Source organism: Rhodnius prolixus, unplaced genomic scaffold (assembly GCF_049639745.1).
Source record: "Rhodnius prolixus isolate KJV_2025 unplaced genomic scaffold, Rpr scaffold_7, whole genome shotgun sequence".
Classification (NCBI taxonomy): Eukaryota; Metazoa; Arthropoda; class Insecta; order Hemiptera; family Reduviidae; genus Rhodnius; species Rhodnius prolixus.
In genome coordinates, this window is record NW_027411582.1 from 13,410,566 (window position 1) to 13,432,785 (window position 22,220).

The following is a 22,220-nucleotide window of genomic DNA, read 5'->3' on the forward strand; positions in this document are numbered from 1 at the left end:
CCACTCCAGTAAAGAAGTGCTTTGCTATGCTACTCTCGCGATAAGAGTAGATCATGAGGCCATCTTCTCTTCAATCTCCTTAGAGGATTACTCTGGTAATGTGGAGGAAGATAGGAGTTCTATGAGAGGGTTAGGATGAGCTGCTGTAGAGGAATGAAATTTGAAGAAACGAGAGTTAGCAAGATCTGTAATGAAAGGGATTTTGAGGTCATTAAGGATAGTGTGAGGTTAGATACATAGAACGGAGCGTTAAGAAGTTTTCGAAGTATTTTTGGACTGTAATGTCTGGAGGCGTTGTGGAGTTGGAACGCTTAGTCGATCCCCCATACTTCTGTGCCGTATGACCAAATGGGTCGCAGTAACAGTAGATATAAAGAGTCTTTTGTTATGTAGGTTAAGTTTCGAACGTTTGTCAATTAGTCTGGTTTTCAAACTAATTAAAGTAATAAAAAAAGTAAAATTTGAACAGATTTTCCACTTTCAAGTGAATTTGCTTCTTTGATAAATTATTCTTCCATCATTATTCATTTAGAATAATCTCTAAAAATTCAATTTAGATATAACCTGAAACGGAAATTTAAAAAGAGTATTTTAGAGTTGTTCTTTTTTAGATTGATAAAAGTAACAACTTCATTTTTAAAAAGTGTTCAATGTTACGAAACATTCTACAGAATGGAGAACAATTCATAAAAAAAATGTTGAGCGTAAAATTAAAATTTGAATAATTTAGTTTCCCAATTTGTCTTGTGAAGAAAAGAAATAATAATAAAAGTAAAATGAATAACTTGCTTGTTGCGAGAAAAGCAGGCCTAGGGCTTAACGCAGAACTGACACCTTGGCAGGGCCCCTAAAGATTATAAGTAAACTAGAATGAAGCCAGGCGGAGAGAGCCTAGCTTACTAAGACGTTTTATTACTAAAGTGGGCGGCAAGTAATAACTTTTGTACAAAACTTTTATGTGAGTTTAGGACTAGCATACTAAGTAAATGTTTTAGTAGTTAGGGGGAAGGCTTCAATACCAAAGTGGTTTTTTCTTCAGATTGGTTCCATGTTCGCTGGTTTCATTTGATTTGGTTTAAGTAGTGGAAGTAAAATAGATTTTTCTGCAACCATGTAGGGAAGTTCTCATTACTCAATTAAAATCAGCTGTGTAATGCCCAACTTCCCACACTAGTGGGGAAAAATTCCCATTAGTGTCACTTTCCTCACTAGTGAGTGGAAAAACTTTATTGTGCTTCCTTGATATAAGAAGTTTTGTTATTAACATAAATATTTTCTGTAAAACTTTAATAAGCTTATTTAACGTAACTAAATAATTAAAAAACGAATATTAAAAAATAAAATAAAAATTGAAAGGAATATAGAAATAAAAATAATACTTTAATAAATGATTAGATATTTTTAATTATAACAGTTAAAAAGGTTATAGTGTTACCTTATAGAAATTTAAAATGGATTCTAGTGATGCCTGTTTAGAAAACACTCCTCCATCAATAAAAGAAACAGCAGAAAATGTAAATACGTAAGTAATGTAAATAATTGTAATATAACAATAAATGTTTATAATAAATAAATTACTTTTTGTAGACTGTAAAAATGAAATTTTTAATTTTTTTAGTTAATAAATCTAATGGTTGCAGAAAAAATATAGTATTTAACTCGAGTGTCAAGTATTTTCCTCACACTCGGCAATTTGCACTTGCACTCGCCTCGCTTCGCTCGCTCGTGCGTGCAAACCCTGCCTCGCGTGAGGAAAAGTACTACTTTCCACACTTGTTAAATAAATAACTATATAAAGTACTTAGTTTAAAAATCAAACAGTACAATGAGAAGGCTTAATGAGGTTTAAAATTATGGCCTACTTTAAACTATTAGGCTATAAAAACCTTTTTTTTTAATCTCAGGGAAAACTTTTTTTTCCACCTCTTAGGGAAAACTCCAAAATGAAAATATTTACGAACAATAAGATTTTTATAGAGAAATTAAAGGTAGTATAAAGTGAAAACTGTTTTAAATGTTATCTTTTAAGAAGAAAAAGGAAAAATAATAATCCATTTCAACTTAAAAGGCCTAGATATCTTTATTAAGTTCAAAGTAAGGGAAGTTGTTAGGTTGAAGTATAAGCCCTTGTACTTTGACTTTCCTGGGCGCTATTTGTACCATATACATACATATATATACACTTCTGTGTGCGCGTGTGAATAAGTGAGGGAATCAGAGTGAAATATCTTAGTGTATACAATGTAGTTTGCTCGGTAAGTCTTTAGAAGCCAGAACTTCAACAACCCAGTTTCCAAAGTCTATTTTGCTCCTTTCTTTTGGCAAAAAGTTATGTGAAGGAGAAGGACAAAAAAAGAGAAGCATTTATGCAAAGTAGAATCATGGGTATTATTGGAAATCTGACGAAGTCTAGAAAATATTGGAAAAAAAGATGGTAAAAAAAAAACCTAACAAAAGAAAGAGATAACTTGATGGTTCTTTTTTTAATTTATAATATTTATTTATATTTTTTTAAATATATGCACAACTGGTTGTGTACTACTTTGATAATACTATTTATTAGTTGTAGAAGTTGTACTAAGAAAGTAGATCTACGATTTTATCTGAAAGGGTCATCTGAATAAGATTGTTCACTTATTGTAACTAACTTTTACAACTTCTCAAAAATATAGATGTAATTGTCAAATAAATCCATATAATACAAACCTCAAATTTGTTCTTCACAGAGAAATATCTGTTTTAAATGCGCCCCACACATGGAACCCCCAGACGAGACTCAAACGAATTGACCTCAATCTGAGGTATAAAATGTTGAAAAGACTACTCGACAAACGATCAAAACTGACCCTGACGAACAAACGAACACTATATACCGCTCTACTTACCCCAATATGGACGTACGGAATACAACTCTACGAAAGCGCCAAAAAAATCTAACATCAACCGGCTTCAAACCTTTTACAATCAAAAATTCTAAGAACAATAGTTAACGCTCCCTTCTACGTCTCCAATCATACTATACACTCTGATCTAAATATTCCTCTCGTTTCTGAAATAGCCCCAATCTCGATACACAAAACTCCACTCAAATCTACACAGTCATTACAAACCCTCTGATCCCACAACATGTTTACTACAAGCACTTCCTTCAAATCCACAGCGCAGAATAAAGAGGCGGTGGCCACGCGACCATCTCAACATAAAGCGCCGACCTCCTAGGATGGTTGCTGCGTAAGCTTGTCAACGTGACGGAACTAACGGCTTCCATCACTGGATGGTCGTCGTTCACTCCACTCACGCCCTTGGCGTACATGCATGTGCGCGTATATGTATGTAAGTGCATGTATATGCATGCACATGTATTTGTGCCATTTCCTTACCCTCATCTCTTTTGCTTTTTGTATCTATTACAGTTGCAAAATAAATAAACAAATACAAAAAAAAAATGCGCCACGATAGCCGAAGGGTTAGAAGAAGGGCCCACATTGCAAAAAGTGTTGTATTGTTGTGTGGTCATGGGTTCGATTCCCGGTCTGGGGCTTGGTTTTTTTTTAATTTAATGGTTAATACAAGAAAGTTCTAGTTTAAGTACATCTGTTGCTAGCCGCGCCTACGTCTACGATATTTAATTGAACGTATAAACTTCAAAGCAGTAGTTTTTTTTTTTTTTTTTTTTTTTTTTTTTTTTTTTATGATTTAAGGCGCGTCAACATCTCAGGTTATTGGCGCCCGGAGCTTTTTTCGGTGCACTGCCGGCCTCCGGACAGTGTTCTCTCGTTACAGACAACACTGTCCATCACCGGACAGTGAGCTGTAAGAAGCTCCTAGGAAGAGAAAATCTAAGGGTCAGCTGCTGGATTCGAACCCGGGACCTCCGCGTGGGAGTCCAGTATGCTAACCTCATAGCTAATCCCTTCCCTCAAAGCAGTAGTATTTGTAATTTAAAGAAATCAGCCAAGCATATTTCCTGAATCAATTCCCACAAAAATGCTTCTAAAATTCTAAGAAAAACTATGATGACTTGTTCTGCATAAAACTCTTTTTTTTTTTCTTTAATACTTTCCTCACTCGAATCGTCAAAGAATTCGTTCAAGTGAAAATAGAACGATTCAATATCGTATTTTGATCTCAACTAGTGCACAATAATAGGGGAAAAAAGCGATGCCATTTGATCTGCCGTCGATTGATGCTGATTGATCATCTGCCGCAGATATTATGCACATTCCCCACTTCCATACAAATTTTTCTTTGTATGATACAAATGTATCTAAAATGAAATTAAATAACATTTACAGATTAGAAAAATTTTATTTTCAAACAAAAAGAGATCTGAAAATGTATCTAATATTAAATTCAAACTTCAACGGCGTATTAGAATAAAACAATCAAACTTGTCCCATAATAGAGGTCCCCTTTAAGTTTGAAAAAATTTAATGGTGATATTCAGAAAACTCTCTCTATTCCAGGTTTTAACTTGTTCCTCAGAATGTGAATTTAAATATCCCTTACTTGGTTTCAATATTGGTTTCTCTTTCTATTATTCAATATCATTCCGATTCTCTTCAATAAAAGAGGGAAAAATTGGGTGTTTTTCAACATTACGCTTTAGCTTGGGCCATTTTTTGACGATCAACCTTTATGCAACTGTTCTTCTGGAAGTTTTAACGATTTAATGATGTTTAATTTAATTAAAAGCTACGTTCTAAACGAAACGATTTGTTATTTCCGATAAAAAAATTAGCCTGTAAACCAACAATTTAGAAAAAACAGGCACAAGATGGTTTTTTGGCTTAATAGATGAGACTGATTAGTGAAAGTGATGCGCCAAGCCTAATTTAGTAGGGTGTAGAGTCAAGGGGGTGTTGGACGCCCAATCTGGGAAGAAGAATGTATTAGGGTTTGGAGTGGTACTGTACAATAGCAACAGCAAAAAAATATGCAGATGACCGAGAGGAGTTGGAAATGTCAGAAAGTGGAACCTAAATGACACGAGGAGGGTGAGGGCCAGCGGAAGAGGAGGAGTAACTGATAAAAAGGAAGTTATAAAAAATGTATAAAGTAAACTCTAATTAATTTTCTTTTAGAGTTCATATTTCCGAAAGCAAAATAAAAATAAATTAAGAAATAAAAATACAGAAGAACTAGAAATAAAATCTGAATGGCGTTGAAAATTAATAAAATAGAATTAAAGGAATGAGTAATTGACGCCGAGCAAAGTGCCGAGTTGATCCGCTTGACAGAAATGATGGATTAGCAATTTAACTTCAGGTTAAATTTTATCTTCTGAATGAGCAGTCATCAATAAAAAGCAACTCCCTTAACTTAGCTACTCTCCTTTGGCACTTATTCTAATTAACTTTATACCTCTGCTAATAAAAAAAATATATATTTGGCACGAATATTTACAAGATTGCTCTGTAATGCAGAATAAATATACTTGCCTAAAGGCGTCACGATAGCCGAGCGGTTAAAAGCGCGGCCTTGCAATACTAAGTACGTTTAGTATACTGGGTTCGATTCTCGGTCTAGGCCATAGATTTTTATTTAATGGTTTATATGAGAAATTTATAGCAAAGTATTTACCAGTCGCTTCCATTCCACGTCACCTGATTTATTCATTGTACGTTAAGCCTGACTGAAATAATAGGCTTTAATTTTCTCAAAAGTGGACAATGTCTACAATGCCTCTTTCGTTCTAAAATCTTGGAAATTCTTACTTACTTACTCCATGGCTGTACAGCCCTTGTAGGGCCTTGGCCTCCTTCAACAATTCACTCCAAGCCGTTCTATCACTCGCTTTCCTTCTCCATCCTCCCGCATTTAACTCCTCCTTCTTCTCCCCTTGTTCAACCATCTTAGTCTTCGCCTCCCTCTAGGCCTTCTGCCTCCGGGATGCCCTTCATAGGCGATGCGAGGTGCTCTACCTTGGTCCATTCTGTGGAGGTGCTCCAACCAGCGTAGTCTTCTCAGCTTAATGCTCTTTACAATGTTCGCCTCCTTAAAAAGCTCCCTCAGCTCAGCATTTTTCCTACATCTAAAAGTACCATTCTCCACCACCGGGCCATAAATCCTTCTCAATACCTTTCTCTCCCAGCAGTTCAGCGTACTTTCATCCGCTGAGGTTAGCGTCCATGTTTCTGAGCCATATAATAGGACTGGTTTGATAAGGGTCTTGAAAAATGGTGAGTTTGGCATTTCTCGAGATGTCCCTTTTTCGGAGGATCGGGCTTAATGTCCATAGGCACCTATTTGCAGCTGCAATCCGACTGGTTATCTCCTCCTTTACTTCGTTTTTTGGAAATTTTATTCAGCCTTATTTCTTCAAGTACCAAATTTTCATTTTTACTAATTTAATATTTATTACCACCAAAATCTAATTGTTGCGTTCTTTGCCGACAGCTAATTGAAATAATTATTTTCAATTCCACGCGTTTTTTGGTTATGTTTTTGAGTTAGGGTGGATCATAAATATCATAAAAACATACCAATACGTAAAAAAACTACTTTTCTTTCTCAGGAAACCTTCGGATATTTCTAGTGAAATCACATAATCAGAAATCTTCACGATTCATTTTCCTACTCTTAATTGTGGAATAAAAGGAACAATCACACTTTAGATTTCCCTAATCAAAAGAAAATTTTAAAATCAGAGGCAAACACAAAAAGAGAAAGTGAAATACAAATTACATAGCAAAAACAGAAAACAGTTTTATTTTCAAAACAGCTGATAACAATCTGGACATATGCCTACAATATGCCACCTAACTGTAGAATACTTTAAAACATCATGGGCCAGAAAACTGTTAACATTTTTTGAAACCTGTCATTCAATTTCCAAACTGTTGTCACCATGGAAACCAGCTATTCTTTTGTTTTAGCCACGTAAAACGAAAAATGGGAAATTATGTAATCTAAATCATTTGCAACTAAAATTAATCAGTATAAAGCAAAAATAAAAAAAAATATGTATTAGATTTTGACAATAATTTCTCTTAAATCCAGCATGATTTCGAGATGTAAAGTTTGTGCTAACCTGTGGAATCACGATTGAACAAACTGAAATGGAATATCATATCACAAGAGTAAATGAACAATTCACTAATTCAAAAGATCCATATCCAATCTCCACACCATTTAATTACATAATTAAGTAACCCCAGATTGTCTACAATTTCTCTCACCAACTAAGCAAACCCCCAATTGGGTATAAGAGAGATGATTTGGACTAATAAATATGCGCCCGTATTTTAACTGGAGTTTTGCGAGCAATAATTACCAAGTCTCTTTTCTAAGGCGTATCCCTAAAACCAGTATTGTATCTACAATCAATTCTATTAAACCCCACATCCATTTTCGTTGTTTAATATTTTAGAAAGTGATAAAACTTCCGAAAACTGTTACTACAAACAACTACACTGAGAAGTCCATGTTAATTTTTATGTGTCAAAGTCGAACTCGTGTTTTGAAAACAATAAAAATAAAAAACCTTAAAAGAGCTTTTATTGATTTAAAAATCGACCATATAAATGTTTAAATCGAATTAATTGTGACTTTCTGCTTTAAAAAAAATCGATTGTTTGAAATGATCTTTAATGGTACTTCTTTATTTTACTCTTGAACATTTTTCAATGTGTAGTGGAGTTGGAACGCTTAGTCGATTCCTCATACTTCGATGCCGTATGACCAATAATCTTAGAAATGTAATTTTTTTTTAGTAAAAATGGGTACCATTTTCTGAAATTATACTGCCCAAAGATGGTTTACGAGTGTTAATTTTTTTTTTCTGCAACCATGTCGGGAAGTTCTCATTACTCAATTAAAATCAGCTGTGTAATGCCCAACTTCCCACACTAGTGGGGAAAAATTCCCATTAGTGTCACTTTCCGCACAAGTGAGTGGAAAAACTTTATTGTGCTTCCTTGATATAAGAAGTTTTGTTATTAACATAAATATTTTCTGTAAAACTCTAATAAGCTTATTTAAATTTATTTTATTTAAATAATTAAAAAACGAATATTAAAAAATAAAATAAAAATTGAAAGGAATATAGAAATAAAAATAATACTTTAATAAATAATTAGATATTTTTAATTATAACAGTTAAAAAGGTTATAGTGTTACCTTATAGAAATTTAAAATGGATTCTTGTGATTCCTGTTTAGAAAACACTCCTCCATCAATAAAAGAAACAGCAGAAAATGTAATAAGTAATGTAAATACGTAAGTAATGTAAATAATTGTAATATAACAATAAATGTTTATAATAAATAAATTACTTTTTGTAGACTGTAAAAATGAAATTTTTAATTTTATTAGTTAATAAATGGTTGCAGAAAAAATATAATATTTAACTCGAGTGTAAAGTATTTTCCTCACACTCGGCAATTTGCACTTGCACTCGCATCGCTTCGCTCGCTCGTGCGTGCAAACCCTGCCTCGCGTGAGGAAAAGTACTACTTTCCACACTTGTTAAATAAATAACTATTGTTACTTCCTTGAAAATATTTTCTTACATTAAGCATTTAAAAATGATGTAATTTTTATACGATGGAGAGACTCAAATAATTTAATGACCAAAATACAGCTCATTGAACAACTAACACTAGAAAACAGATTAGACATTATTCGGTATAAAAATAAAAATCGATTGAAATCGATTAAAATCAAAAAAATATAACTGAAAAATAAAAGAACATTGAAAGAGTTTAACGCTGAATTTTTTTTTGTTATTTCTTCGCAATTTTAAAACAATTCCAGTGATATCCTTATAAGATTCCTAACTCCACAAATGTCTAGAGGCATCTATCAAATTAAGATTTCTTACAACTATTACAGAGGAGTTCAAAACATAATTTCCTGTAGGAAATTCAATTAAAAAAAAGGTTGGCCCAAATATAGGCACTTCTCTTCAATTGATAGAGGAAATAAAACTTATTTAAGACTTGGTCTGATAATAAACTTTGTGTTCAAAACAAAAAGTTTTAAAAATGGCGCTTTGGTAGAAAAATTAGCGTTTTTATTGTTTTTAAATTCATTTGAAACGTTAATCTGATATCTTCTTTCTTATAATTCGGTTTATACAAAAGTAGGTTGAACTCCACTGGGAGATATGGCCACAAACACAACTCTTTAACTCGTTTTACTACCTAATTACCCCTAAACTGAACAAAAACTTATGAATTATAATATTTAAAGAGATTATCTAATTTCTTTCTACATTATTATTATTTTTCATGGCGCTACATGTTGTAAGTATTCAGTATCTTTACTGAAAAGTTCTGAGGTCTCATATCATGAACCTCTTGTCCTTGATGCAGTCTGCAGATTGCAGATCAAACATCCGCTATGGAAGTTTTTCAGAGTTATCATGAGTTAAATAAAAGGCCAGTTGTTATGGACATAGAGATTTCATGATCCGGTCCATGTGGAAGCTGTGGCATTTTTCCTGAACCAGAGGATAGTAAGATCGTCGCTGTTGACGATCCCTTAATAGTTGAACTATCTTTACAGCGTGAATCCCTTTTTTTTTTGGACCGAGGAGGATGTATAATCTCCATAGTTTATTAGTTAAATGTAATAGTTTATAGTTTTCGCTACATTTTTCACCTGTTGCATACCAAATTCTTTATTTTCTTTCTGTTCAGCACACAGTTTATTGCTGGACATGCATTTTCAAAAAATATATACATATAAAGGCATATACTAATGCAATTATTTTTCTTTTTTGGCAGTATTCTATTCTGTTTTACTAAAATAGGTGTTGTACCCTTGCTTCGAAATTTCTTCCATTATCGGTTGTGTATGTTCGCTCGACCTTTACTCATGGAAACAATACATCCTATAGTATCCCCAAGTGATGAAAGCACTCACCCTGATTCTCTAGCTGGGTTATAAGGAAAGCTGAGGGAGCTGGCAGTCAGAAAATCACCTCTTTCTGAGCCAACAAGCCCTTCTCCATCAATGCACTTCAAGTTATTCTCAAGGTGACTCCCTCTAAAATTTAAAGAAAACCAAGTAGATGCTAATTCAAACTTACAGAGAAGCAAGAACGTCCATTTTCAAATGCTACCCAGAAGCTTCTTCAAGTCTAGTCAAACTCACAAGACAGTCTTAGGATACCCGTAATGTAGTTGGTCTTATCCGGAGCGTTAATATAAGGGGAAAATCCATAGAGACGCTTTCAAAAAAAACTGAATTTCTTATTTCTGGGTAACCTGGTTTCTCTAAACTTGACATTAGTAGTCTGTTGTAATCAAACTTAATGCATGTTCGGTGAAACGTCACTAAGATTACAGTGGTACCTCGGTTTTCGAGAACGACTTGACTTTCGAACAAATCGATATTCGACCAACAAATATTGTCCTGAAATCCGAACAAACATTTGAAATTCGAACACCCGAGTTGAGCCGAATGGCGTTCGTTCGGGCCCGGCGCGCCTCGCCCAGTACGAGTCAATCAGCGATCGGAGGAAGATTCACACTTAGTGTTTACCTTTACATTACACTTATTTTAACCCTTAGACATCAGGGACCAAAGAAAGCCAGCAGTGATAGTAAAGATTCAGGTAAGAGAAAAGCTGCGAGAAGAACTGTTGAACTCAAGAAAGAAATTACCAAATATGAAATGTATTTTATGTTTTTACATAAAATATAAAAATTAGGCCAGTAAAACGGCCTAATATTTCTGGGGCTTAGAAACGAAATAAACTGACATAGTTTACATTATTTCTTATGGGATAAATTGTTTCGGTTCTCGACCGCGAAAAGGAAACTTCAATTTATTGATTCAATCTAGCGATGGAAGAACCTCCAAAATGGTTTTGAACGGAAGCCAAGACGTATTTTACTGTGGATTCATTTCAAGGTACTGTTCATCATTGCTAAACAAATCACCAACTCCAATCTTTTACTTTTTTTTGCCCTTCAAGTTGATTACAGTCTTGGTAAATTGACCAGTTTGCTAGAAATTCTCATTTCACTTGCATTCAAAATGGGATACCCTTCTTTGGAGCAAAAAAAAACAAGAGAAGAACTTCTTCCTATCTTGAGAAGCAGCAGTAATTTGACCTTACTTGTGGAAAATTAGGTTCTAGGACCTAGATAGGTTGAAAAGTCAGAATGCTTGGCCATTGGAATAAACTTGATATACGTAAAAGAACCTTGCCCTTTTTTGCTGTTTTTAAAGGGTTTCTCGGCTACTTATGGGTGATTATTAGAGAATATATTTTTTTCCTTTACATTCTATTTTTAGTTAAAGAAGATTGAGATATTACCACTTTTTAGGAATGATTTTATTTGTGATTACTATAGCTTTGTCAATTTACAGTCATTTATAGTTTGGTTTAAATTTAAGTTATCCAGTTTTGAAAGAGAAAACTGTGATTTACCTCTTTCTCTTACAACTTATTTGTAAGTATGACTTGTAAAGAGAAAATACTTCGATTGAGTCCAATTTAAAAAGATACGCTTTTGCCTGAAACTCACAGTACGTGAGGCTTACTGATTGTAAACAAACCTTTTTAACGCTTGTTTGTAAAAATTATATTTATTGTAACAGGAATTAACTGAAATGAAAATGGCGTCTGCTGAGGGGGAAAAACAAAACAAAATGAATTCATTTATAAAATTAAAACTCCCCCGTAAATGAATTAAAAAAAAAAAAAAATACAGCAAGAGATGAGCTTGCTCAGAATATTTAGCAAAATTGTTAGCAGTTCATCCTTCTACTATTTCAATTTAATCAAAAATTAAATTTTCATTTACGACTGTCAACTCCAGTTTACTGACAGTGTTTTTTTAACTATTTCCGGTGTCTTTTTATGCTTTTTTTGAAATTTATCGTGTCCATAATTGTCATTATTATGTATGAATATTAGAGAAATCTTTAACGTAACATTAAATTGGGCGATACGAATACAAAATACTCACTGAGTTAAACGGATCGCAGTAAAATGTAGCTGAAAAGGTAGATTTGACTTTATTATGGAAAGACTGTGAATAACTGTTTCTATTAATTTGAATAGTTCTTTTACTTTCAGCACTCAATGATGATGCAATTCAATATTTAGATGGCTTGCACTCAAGAGTTAATTCGTTTAACTGTGGGGCTCCGCCAAACCATCCAACATCCAACCTATCCAATCTTTCCAGTCTAAAGTCCTCCGCCGAATCGTTAACGCACCATTCTATGTCTCCAACCGCAACCTCCACCATGATCTCAATATTCCGTTTGTAAATGAATTCATCCACATCCGATTCCTAAATTTCCACAGCAAACTCTCGCGATCACCCCCAAATCCTCTGGCTAAATCACTATCCACATCGTCCCATCCTGACAATCCTCCACGTGACCTCATTGCTTCCTAAACCCCAATAAGTTCCTAGAGAGTTCCAGCGCTGGCTGGTTTCTCTCATCCCGTCATCCTGGTTGTGGTACTGAGCCAGCTCTGTGACACAATCAAATGTTTATATAAATTTGCTAGATGTATATTTTGTACAGTTGCAAATAAATAAATAAAACAAATTCGTTTAGCAAGACTTTGGGTTTCCTCGTACAGTACAGGACAAAACCAGTGGTCCAGCTTACTTCATCGGCATCTGGGTCTCTGGCTGGGTCTATTTGTGAGGGGTGTGATTCTCGTCGCCGATATTATATTATTGCAATTACCATTATCAAACCCCCGTAGAGAGGAACTGGACTAGCCACTTCTTCAGGGATCTAGGCGTCCCTACGGATATCCCCAGTCTAACAACATGAACAACATTTACACTATCACACCTAAACACTCAAACAATAAACTTTGATTCTGAGGAAATACGTCAGGCAAAAATCTCAATGAGTTTTAGAACATCAGAATACATGCTAATTGTGCACATTGAGCACTTCACCGGCGCACGCACATTTTATGCACTTTAGGACCCCACAGTAGATCTTTTAAGATGAGTTGGGTTATTGGTAACAATTGGCTAAAATATTTGGAGATTTATGAAATTTGTGAGAAATATTTGAAAATATTAGTAAAAGAAAGTCAGTCATGAGAGGGTTCACGCGATGAATTTTTATTTATTTTTCACCAGAAATTAGTAAATATTTGATTGGAAAAAAAAGAAAGTCAACCAGAATAATGTTTTGGTTATTCACAAAGCAATGAACATGATCGGCACTTTATGCAGGAAGGTTCCAATCCCTGTTTCCATATGACGCTGGAAATATAGTGCAAGTCACGGTTAGAGTGGGCGTTCTCCAATCAAGAGTGATCACAGCTTGAATTGTGTTCGGTTATTTCTTTGCAGTTTCTCAGTGTTTTTGTGACAGTTTCTCTGGCGAATATGGGAGTAACTTTTAAAGAACAGGTTAGTTAAATTCTGTAATTATTATGGAACTATTTATTCCAGGCCTGTTGCTATTTTATTGTAAGCACTCGTAGTGAAAATGGTCCAAATATGATTTGGAATACGCCAACCTTTTTTATTAGTCTCAGCTTATTGAGACTAATCATTATTACTCACTAATCATTATTAAAGAAATAAATTGCTTTAATATTTACATAATACCAAATATGGCAACTTTAAACAAATGTATTGGTTAAAAAACATATGTTTGCCAAATTAAATAATTAAAATTGTTTTCATATTAAATGAAGCACAGACTAAATAACCTCGTAGCTTTTTGATTTGTAAATTTAATGGATAATCTTTCAGTTCATAAGCAAAAATATCTAGCCTCACTTACCAAAGTTTTAATCGTAATTTTTAGGAAAAATTGTTTGCGACTAAATTTTACACTTTATTTTCAAAATTGAGCACGAATGGAAAATAATAGTTTTTTCAGTTTTTTTTTTAACTTTTTAACCTTACTAGCAAAAGAAGGAATTGTAATCATCAACCAGATTTTGGATTTTGAGTTTTATATTAGATTAAAGATTAAATTTTAAAAAAAGCGGGATAGAATCGTATGTCCCCCGGCACTGCAGCCAAAGGCAGCTTATTGTGCCCTCCCCTTTGGATCTAGTAGACGAAACCTCCCCCTACTAAAGAGGTAGAGGACTTTCCCTACTAGTTCTTTTTGCGCTACTATCTCCTTTGGTCTCAAAGTTGCAAAGGTTTCATAGCGCAACCATTCGATTGCAACGCAATCGAGAAAATCGTTTCTGGGAGACACCCTAGCAAGGAGCCTCCGTTTCTTGGGGGTCACCGTTTCCGCTTACTCCAGGTACGCTCTCCTGTGTCTCACCGTATCCATCCTAAGGTCTGGGCACAATACTACCCTTAAAGTTCAGAACCAGGCCAGCGTACCTTCCTCAGAAAACCGAAGAACCCCTCTAGCTGGTGATTTTTAATTTTTATTTTCTATTTCTATTCATTTTAGTCCCACATGAGGTGGGGGGATTAACGGTCACCTGTGGCAGACCCCCACTGCCACAGGAAGGCTACATTACAATGAGGTTATCGCCCGGTGCCCCAAGGTGATCCTTACTGTACATATGTTTTACTACCCTGTCAGCATTCATCCTCTACCACGAGTCCTCATCTCATTTGGGTAGGGATCCAGGGGGTCAGAAGAGGGATAGACAGAATCAAAGGAGGGACAGAAGCAAGGATTGCGGATACACCATCTCTATGCTCTGTATGTACTGTGTAAAGGTACTGGGTTGTTACAGTTCAATGTTACTTATGTTCATATTGTTAGGCTAGGATACCCGCAGGGACGCCAAATACCCTGAAGAAGTGGCTAATCCACTTCCCCTTACGGGGATTTTGAGTTTTAAATTGAGTATCCGTTTTGTGGTTCTCTCAAAAATGGGTTTTTAACAAACTGTTTTGGAAGTTTACGGAAAAACGTTCGGAACCGTTTTAGACCAAAACCAAACCAATTCGCTAACATTTTTTTGTCCTCGGAGTCTTTCAAAAGATGCAAAGAGGAAGAGTTCCGTAGATAATTAATATATTTCGATACAACTTTATAAATAAATACTTCAACTAATTCATGAAACCTACTTGTTGCCTAGCAATAATAAATTTGTACTCGCGACAATGTGACTAGTTTGTGGTTTAAACAAAGTGCTTTACGATTTACTTGCGATTACAGAGGTGACGAAATAGCCATCTTATACTATTGCAGGTAGCACGTTCATCCTATATTTTAAAGTTAGTTTTTATTTTCTTCCTATAAGCACGCGAATTCTAAAATAAAACTAACGTTTTAATTGTGCGCCTCACATACTCGTAAAAACCCATTTAGCCTACATTATACAGGATCTGTTTGTGTATTAATTGCTGAATAAATAACTAATTCATTTATTAATTCCGGTATAACAAGAATTATAGATTCTAACCTTCTTAAACAGAGAGTATAACTTAACCGATATCCGCTATCGTAAATGTTTTTAATTACAGAAATATGTTTAATAATTTGCCTAGTAAAAAATAAGTAATTTAAAGATGTAGGTTTCTAGTTACATATTATGTTGTCATTTGTTAAGAACACAGTTCAGTCGAACTGTAAATTATTATAGTTTGTTAAGAGAGCTTTACAATAGTTTTTTTTTTTTTTTAACATTACAGTTCAATTTGGTACATCATTGAGGTACGAAAATGACTGCAGAAAGAAGAAATTGAACTGAAACATTAATCCGGGCGTTTTTGAATAAGAAAGAAAAGAAGATTTGATTAGTTTGGTTAAGAGTAAAGCTTTTTGGGAGCACGAGGAGTCTGTGGAGATGATAGTAGATTAGCAGTGGTTCCCAAGTGGAGATGGCCTCGAACGAATTTGCCTAAGATGCGCTGCAATTATTTTGTTTTTCTTTTGTGCATCAATATCTAAGAGGGGCATTAGCTCCCGGAGTTTTTTATCCAGTGCACTGCCGAGGCCTCCGTAACAGCAGACAACACTGTCCATCGCTGGACAGTAAACTATTGGAAACTTCTAGAGAGAGAAACATCTAAGGGCCGGCAGCTGGATTGGAATCCTTGATCTTCGCATAGGAATCCAGCATGCTAAATTTTCTTTTGTACAGTCATTATGTGAATCCAAACAAATCTGTCTATAATTTAAAAATCATAATACGCTACGTGGTCAAAAGGAGTCTACTAAACAATCATTTACAAGAAATCAATGGATCCAAGAAAGTAGATTAAATCAACTTCGGTACAGGACCTACGCTCCACGGCACCGCAGCCACAGAAGACTTGTTGTGCCAGCCCCTTCTTAGGTCCAGTAAGCGAACTCCTAAAGAGGTTGAGGACTTTCCCTACTAGTTCTTTTTTGCGCTACTATCTCCATCGGCCTCAGCGTTCCAAAGTTTTCATAGCGCAACCACTCGATTGCAACATAATCTAACAGCGAGAGGCTGTTTCCTCCTCTTCCTGATATAGTCCAGCACAACGGTTCCGAGCTAACAAGCCCCACCTTGAACCTACCATGCCCTGTGAATAGGCCTGTAATCAGAGTAATCTGATTTCTATCCAAGCACAGAGTCGAGTCACTTTGCCTCTTTGTTTACACAGCCAAGGCATCATAGTCTTACTGTGTTTGACTCCAGAACACATCACTTAGAACTTTTCATGTTCTCTTCAGATACAATCTCTGAGAGCCATACGAACTGCACCCTTGGTGATCTACAGGACAGATTCCGGGCCAATGAAAGCAGTGTTAGCTCCTTTCCTGGCTAGCTGATCGGCTGTATCGACACATACATCCTCGATACAAGTCTCGATCTCAGCTTGGGGTCAGGAAAGGGATATAGACAGGTTCAAAGGAGGGACAGAAGCAAGGATTAGCAGTGAGGATATACCACCACTATGCCATATGTGTACTGTGTAAATGTATTGGGGAGTTACAGTTTAATGTTACTCATGTTCACGTTGTTAGGCTGGGATACCCGCAGGGATGCCGCCAAGTACCCTGAAAAAGTGGCTAATCCACTTCCCCCTTCGGGTAAGTAGTCGACATTAGCCAAGAGCCTGCCTGGGTTTCACAAAGATTTGGCTCTCCACTTTCTCTGATTACAGCTAATAGAAAGTATAGTTTTAATTTTCCTGTTAAGTTTTCTGAAATAAGAGAGACTTTTTTCTTTTTGAATTAACTTTCCACGAATATAATTTCCACGAAAATCTGAGCAATCAGTGAGTCAAGTTTTTCTCACAAATATTTCATCGTAAACCAATATTCTTTTATTTACTTTGTAATTTGGTGTTTTACGGGAATTTATAAAGTTGAAACCTTGAGAAGTTTTAGCAAAAAGTGTTGGAAACAGATTTTTATGTATAAATATTATCGATGCTTGATAATTTAGTCTACCAGTAGCTTCCGCTTCTGCAGATCAAGTCTACATGATTGTTGGTACATACATGTACATAGGTATAAATTAGTTAGATACCAAAATGTAAACAACGTTTAATGGAATTGTACGTCTGTCCAGCTATTTTTGCTGAAAAACGAATCCAGCGCAGCTATACTGGACCCACAGACGCGTATGAAGTTGTCTGGGTTAAAATGAAAACTCTCTTCCCTCTATTTCCGTTCGTTTAGTTTTCCATATTTGGAACAATTTGGGCTGATGTTCACTGGAAACCGGAAAATGATCAGTTATTATCTTTCTCTCTCAACACACTCGCACACTCAGACGCCATGTTGGCATACCATTAGCATAGAAAATGTTATGTTTCACTAATGCATTCAGTCGACAGATAATTTCTAAATATCTGAATTGGAAAAGGTTGGAATCCAGAAATAGAAATTATGCAAAACTCTCGATACAATGAGGAGGAGATTGGGAAGCTGGTGTATCTGCGTTTGGCAGTGAGAAATAAGTTTTTCATTTTCTTCTCATTGTATATTTGAGAAATTAATTTAATTTAGACGTTTTGGGAATAAATTACAATCGTCTTAAAAGTATCTGTGGATTTTAGAATTCAGAAGAAATATCTGTTCACAATAGACTTTAATTTATTATTGGGAGGAAAAAAAAAATCATTTATAAGAAAAACTTACAACAATTTTCTCTCATCTTTATAAATAGAATTTGTATTAAAAGGGATAGCTGCTTCCAAATAAGGTTTAGATTCACCGTGGTATTGATTGAGTAGCGATTTCCTAACACCCCTCAAAAGTGAAGAAAAAGTTGCATGCAAAAAAAAAATCCGTTTACAGCTGGATCCAAAAAAGTGTTTTTTCCAGAAAATGGAATTTTCTGGGCTCTACAGCTCAATAAATAAAATAAATAAATAAAACTACTGTAATCTAAGATTTCATATTTCTTTAGAGTATGCCCGTGGGAGATATAAATAACTTAACGGTGAAAAATCTCAGTTATGTATGGGGCTTTATCTAATACAGTTAGGGTGTCACGGTAGCCGAGTGGTTAAAGGCGCGGTTCGCATAGCTAAGGAAAGTGTGGAAGTAATGGGTTCGATTCCCCTGGTCATAGAGTTTAGATTTTTATTTTATTATTTAACCCTCCATCGGGCGCTTTTAATCTGTGAGATGAAGAGGGCATTTTCTTGTTGATAGCAACTCAGGTATTTCTTTGAATGAGCCAATGGGCCCTCAGTAGCTTCCTCTTTTACCTTCTTCCAACCAAACGGCCTATCGGTGTTTTACTCATTAGTTATGTGGTGTTACTTAGCGACCGCGTAATCTGTCAGATTAGTTGCGCCCGATGGTGTTATTTTTTTTTGGGTATTGAAATTTTTCAAGTGTTCTTATCAAAAACTCTTACAAAGTGAGACCGTTTCCCATTCATTGATTTTATTTCTGCAATGAGTGTTTTTGTAGAATAACATTGAATAGAAGAATAAGAAGGAGATTCGAGACTCTCAACAAGAATTTTTTTTTTTTTTTTAGACGAACATGGTGCGGATGAATTAGAGTGGGTATGTACAGAATAAAGTAACCAAATTGTCGGTAACCAAACTACTTCTAGAGTTAGACGAGGAAACCATAATATTTTATTGTGTTTGCCAGGTGTAGTTGGTGACAATAGGAATGTACAGAGTGTACATAAATGTTCGGAGATGGCTCATGGCCATTTTTAGCGCTCTTCTGAACAAAGCGGACACCAATACGTACAAAATTTCTTGGATAATGATGCTAAAAAACTATCGCATATTTACAAAATATGTGCATCTCCAAATTAGAGATTTCTGTGATTTTTCTACGTATTCACGTTAATGTTCCATTCAACTTTACAAGTTTTGTTTTTTTTTTAAGAAAAATTTAAATAAACTGAAATTTTTAATTCGTTTCCTAAAACATTTTTGACGAAATTAGCAGCTTAAATTAGCCTGCGTCCCATGATGTTACAAAACTATGGCGTCCGATGCAGGGTTAATGGTTAATATTAAAAAATTTTGTAGTAAAGTAAGTTTTCTAGTCTGCCTCCAGTCCATGACACCTAATTTGGTAGATTGACGTAAAAGTTTTCCTGACTAAATAGGCGTTACTTTAGTAACATTACTTATTACGTGTAGAAATACTTAGGCGTATTAAATGAGTTATTAAAGTTTAAAGTATAAAAACTTACTTAACTGAAAGTGTCACATTAAAAGCAGGACTAGTCAGCAATATTTACACCTACCTCCTATTTTTTTTGTAACTTTTACAAATTTTCTTAGCTGTAAAGGACTTGGTTAAGTTTTGAGTAGCTGTTTAGTAAAAATACACAGTTTTATTTATTTATACTTTGCGTTGTGTTTATAATATAAATAATACTTTCTGCTTTTATACTGATGCAATATCTACTAATTGGGAAAGCTGATTAAATTGAGAAGAAATAAAATAAAATAAAAATAATAATAAAATTGCTGTTACTGCGAATCTAAATATTTAATGGCTGGTTCAATTTTTATAACAAAAAACGTCTCCTCTAGCTGAAATTTTTAAACGGTTCATCTATTTGGTGCTAATTTGATTACCAGCTCTAAAAGTTGATTTTATTTTTCTGATTTTGAAAGCTTTTTTTGGTTGTATTTTAATTAACAATTAACAAACACCGTAGAGTTATTAATTAAAAAACGCTGATATAAAAAACTTTTATTAAAAAAAACTGTACCAGTAAATGGGCTAAAATTTACTCGATTCCTAAAACCCTTCAAAGGAAAATTCTCCCCAGTAAAACCATGGTTCACTGAATATTCAGAAAGTAGAGCATTTTACCGTGGTACCATTAGTAGATTGATAGATTCAACCATAATTACTCACTTAATCCATTTGGCTTGTTTTGGCATCCAAAATGATGCCCATATGCTGTTGTAATAATTGCTAAACAGCTAAATCAAATCACATTATTTTGGCCTACAGGCAGGGCCGTATTTTCCTATAGGCTAACTAGGCTTTAGCCTAGGGGCCTCAAAGATCAAGAGGGGCCTACATTCAAATTGTTAGCAAAATTAAAATTACACTTTTCTAAAAACAGTAAACACTAAAAACACTGTATTAGTAATGTACTATCAATGTAGCGATGTATTTTATTATCTCTCATGTAATTTACAAACTTAAAAAATGGGAGGGTGAAAGGGCCTCGATAAGTGGAATAGCCTAGGGCCTCTTTTCATCTAAATCCGGCCCTGCCTACAGGAAGTGCACTAAGAGATCAGCTGTGAGAGGGCAATTTTACATATGAACTGACTTATCCAAACATTTACCCAGAGTTATGCAACTACGTAAAGACTAATAAAAACAAAATATAATCAATATTCGCGCATCCTAAACTGAAAATGATTTTAAAACTACATATTACGGACAAACCACATACTATTTAAAGTAAGAACCATGAATAATTTGCTGATTTGCAAGGAACAAAAGGCCAATAAAATGGAGGAACAAAAAATTATTCGGCTTTCATATGACCATCGACATCGAACGAAAACCTTACTGCCCACAATAAAAGTTTGATTCATCCCCTCCGTTCAATAACATTTAATTGGTACCTGGACGTTAGGCTCCGCCTATAAAACAAATAAAATAGGCTTCCTTTTATTCCTTACCAATATTAAATAGGCTATGTCCATCAATTACAATGAAATGGCCTCACCTAGAAGTGAGTCCTTTAATCTAATCTTCTTCTGTACAAATTGGTACAGCAAGTTCTAAAAGAGAGCTTTTTTTTTTTTTTTTTTTTTTTTTCAAAAATAGAAAAATCCATTCGAGTTAAGTGGCATTCCCGGATACAGGATTTCTGATCCAAAAAAGTTTATTTGGCCGGTTTGGATGGTCGCTGTTAAACCTTATAGCAAATTTGTATTTATTATGATTTTAAATTATTTATTTATTGTTTAATATTACACTGTAACTTTAAACAAAGAGTAGGACTGATTACACTTTGGGCAATACATAATAATTTTGAAAAATCAAGAAAACAAATGCAAAATTCTTACTGAATTAAACGAACCCAAGAAATTATAAAAATAATTAAGGAAAGACATCAGAACAGAGGTAACAAACCAATCTATCTGAACCATATTCCTATTCCTTCGGCTAAGGTGCGTTATCTTGGACTTTTCCTCGACAAGCGCCCTTACTTGGAACCGCCATACTCGACTCAAGCGACAGGAACTTTACTTACGTTACCGAGTGACCAAAAAGACTTCTCGACAAACGCTCCAAATTGTCTCTTACCAACAAAAAGAAAATCTACACAGATCTGGGACATACGGACTTGATGCACAGAACTCTATAGAAACTCGTTCAATTATAGACTAGTATATTCTCTACAATTGAAAGAAATTATATCGTTTTCGGTACAGTAGAATTGGAGATACAGCGTGTTGAAATTCGATGACATTTCATAACCCTCAAATTTAAACTCCAAATATTTCGCTTTGTAATGCACAGATCTGTATGGAATTACGTTCAATTATAGACTAGTATATTCTCTACAATTGAGAGAAATATCATCGTTTTCGCTACAGTAGAATTGGAGATATGGTGCAGTACGGGTACTGCAAAGCGTTATCAATCTCAACCGCATCCAATCCCCTTCAAACGAAAATCCTACGCACAATCCTAAACGCTCCTTTTACGTATGCAATCACACTATCATAGACAGACCTAAAAATCACCTTTTATCCTTGACCTAGCCAAATCTGTTACACCCAAATTTTCTTTCCAAACTTTACCAACACTTCAACCCATTCATAAACAATCTATCCCAATCTACTCTTCCCTCGAATCCTTGCCGAAGACTGAAGCATCGATGGCCTCGCGATGATAAAGAAGGGCAT

At 34.8% G+C, this 22,220-nt stretch overlaps 1 protein-coding gene across 5 annotated transcripts in view; it reads left to right on the forward strand.

Moving 5' to 3' along the window:
• Positions 1 to 22,220, forward strand: part of LOC141447019 (26S proteasome regulatory subunit 6A-B-like) — a 39,634-nt gene that overhangs the window by 15,515 nt on the left and 1,899 nt on the right. Inside the window, exons 1-2 of one of the 5 annotated variants that reach the window (XM_074114161.1) lie at positions 15,027 to 15,120; positions 18,844 to 18,872. The exons of 1 other annotated variant lie outside the window; for it this stretch is intronic. Coding sequence is in view for 1 of the 4 variants with exons in the window: in XM_074114159.1 (XP_073970260.1) it covers positions 13,329 to 13,352 (24 nt within the window). In the remaining 3 variants the exon portion in view is untranslated. 3 more of the 5 variants (XM_074114159.1, XM_074114160.1, XM_074114162.1) reach the window with 3 other exon arrangements.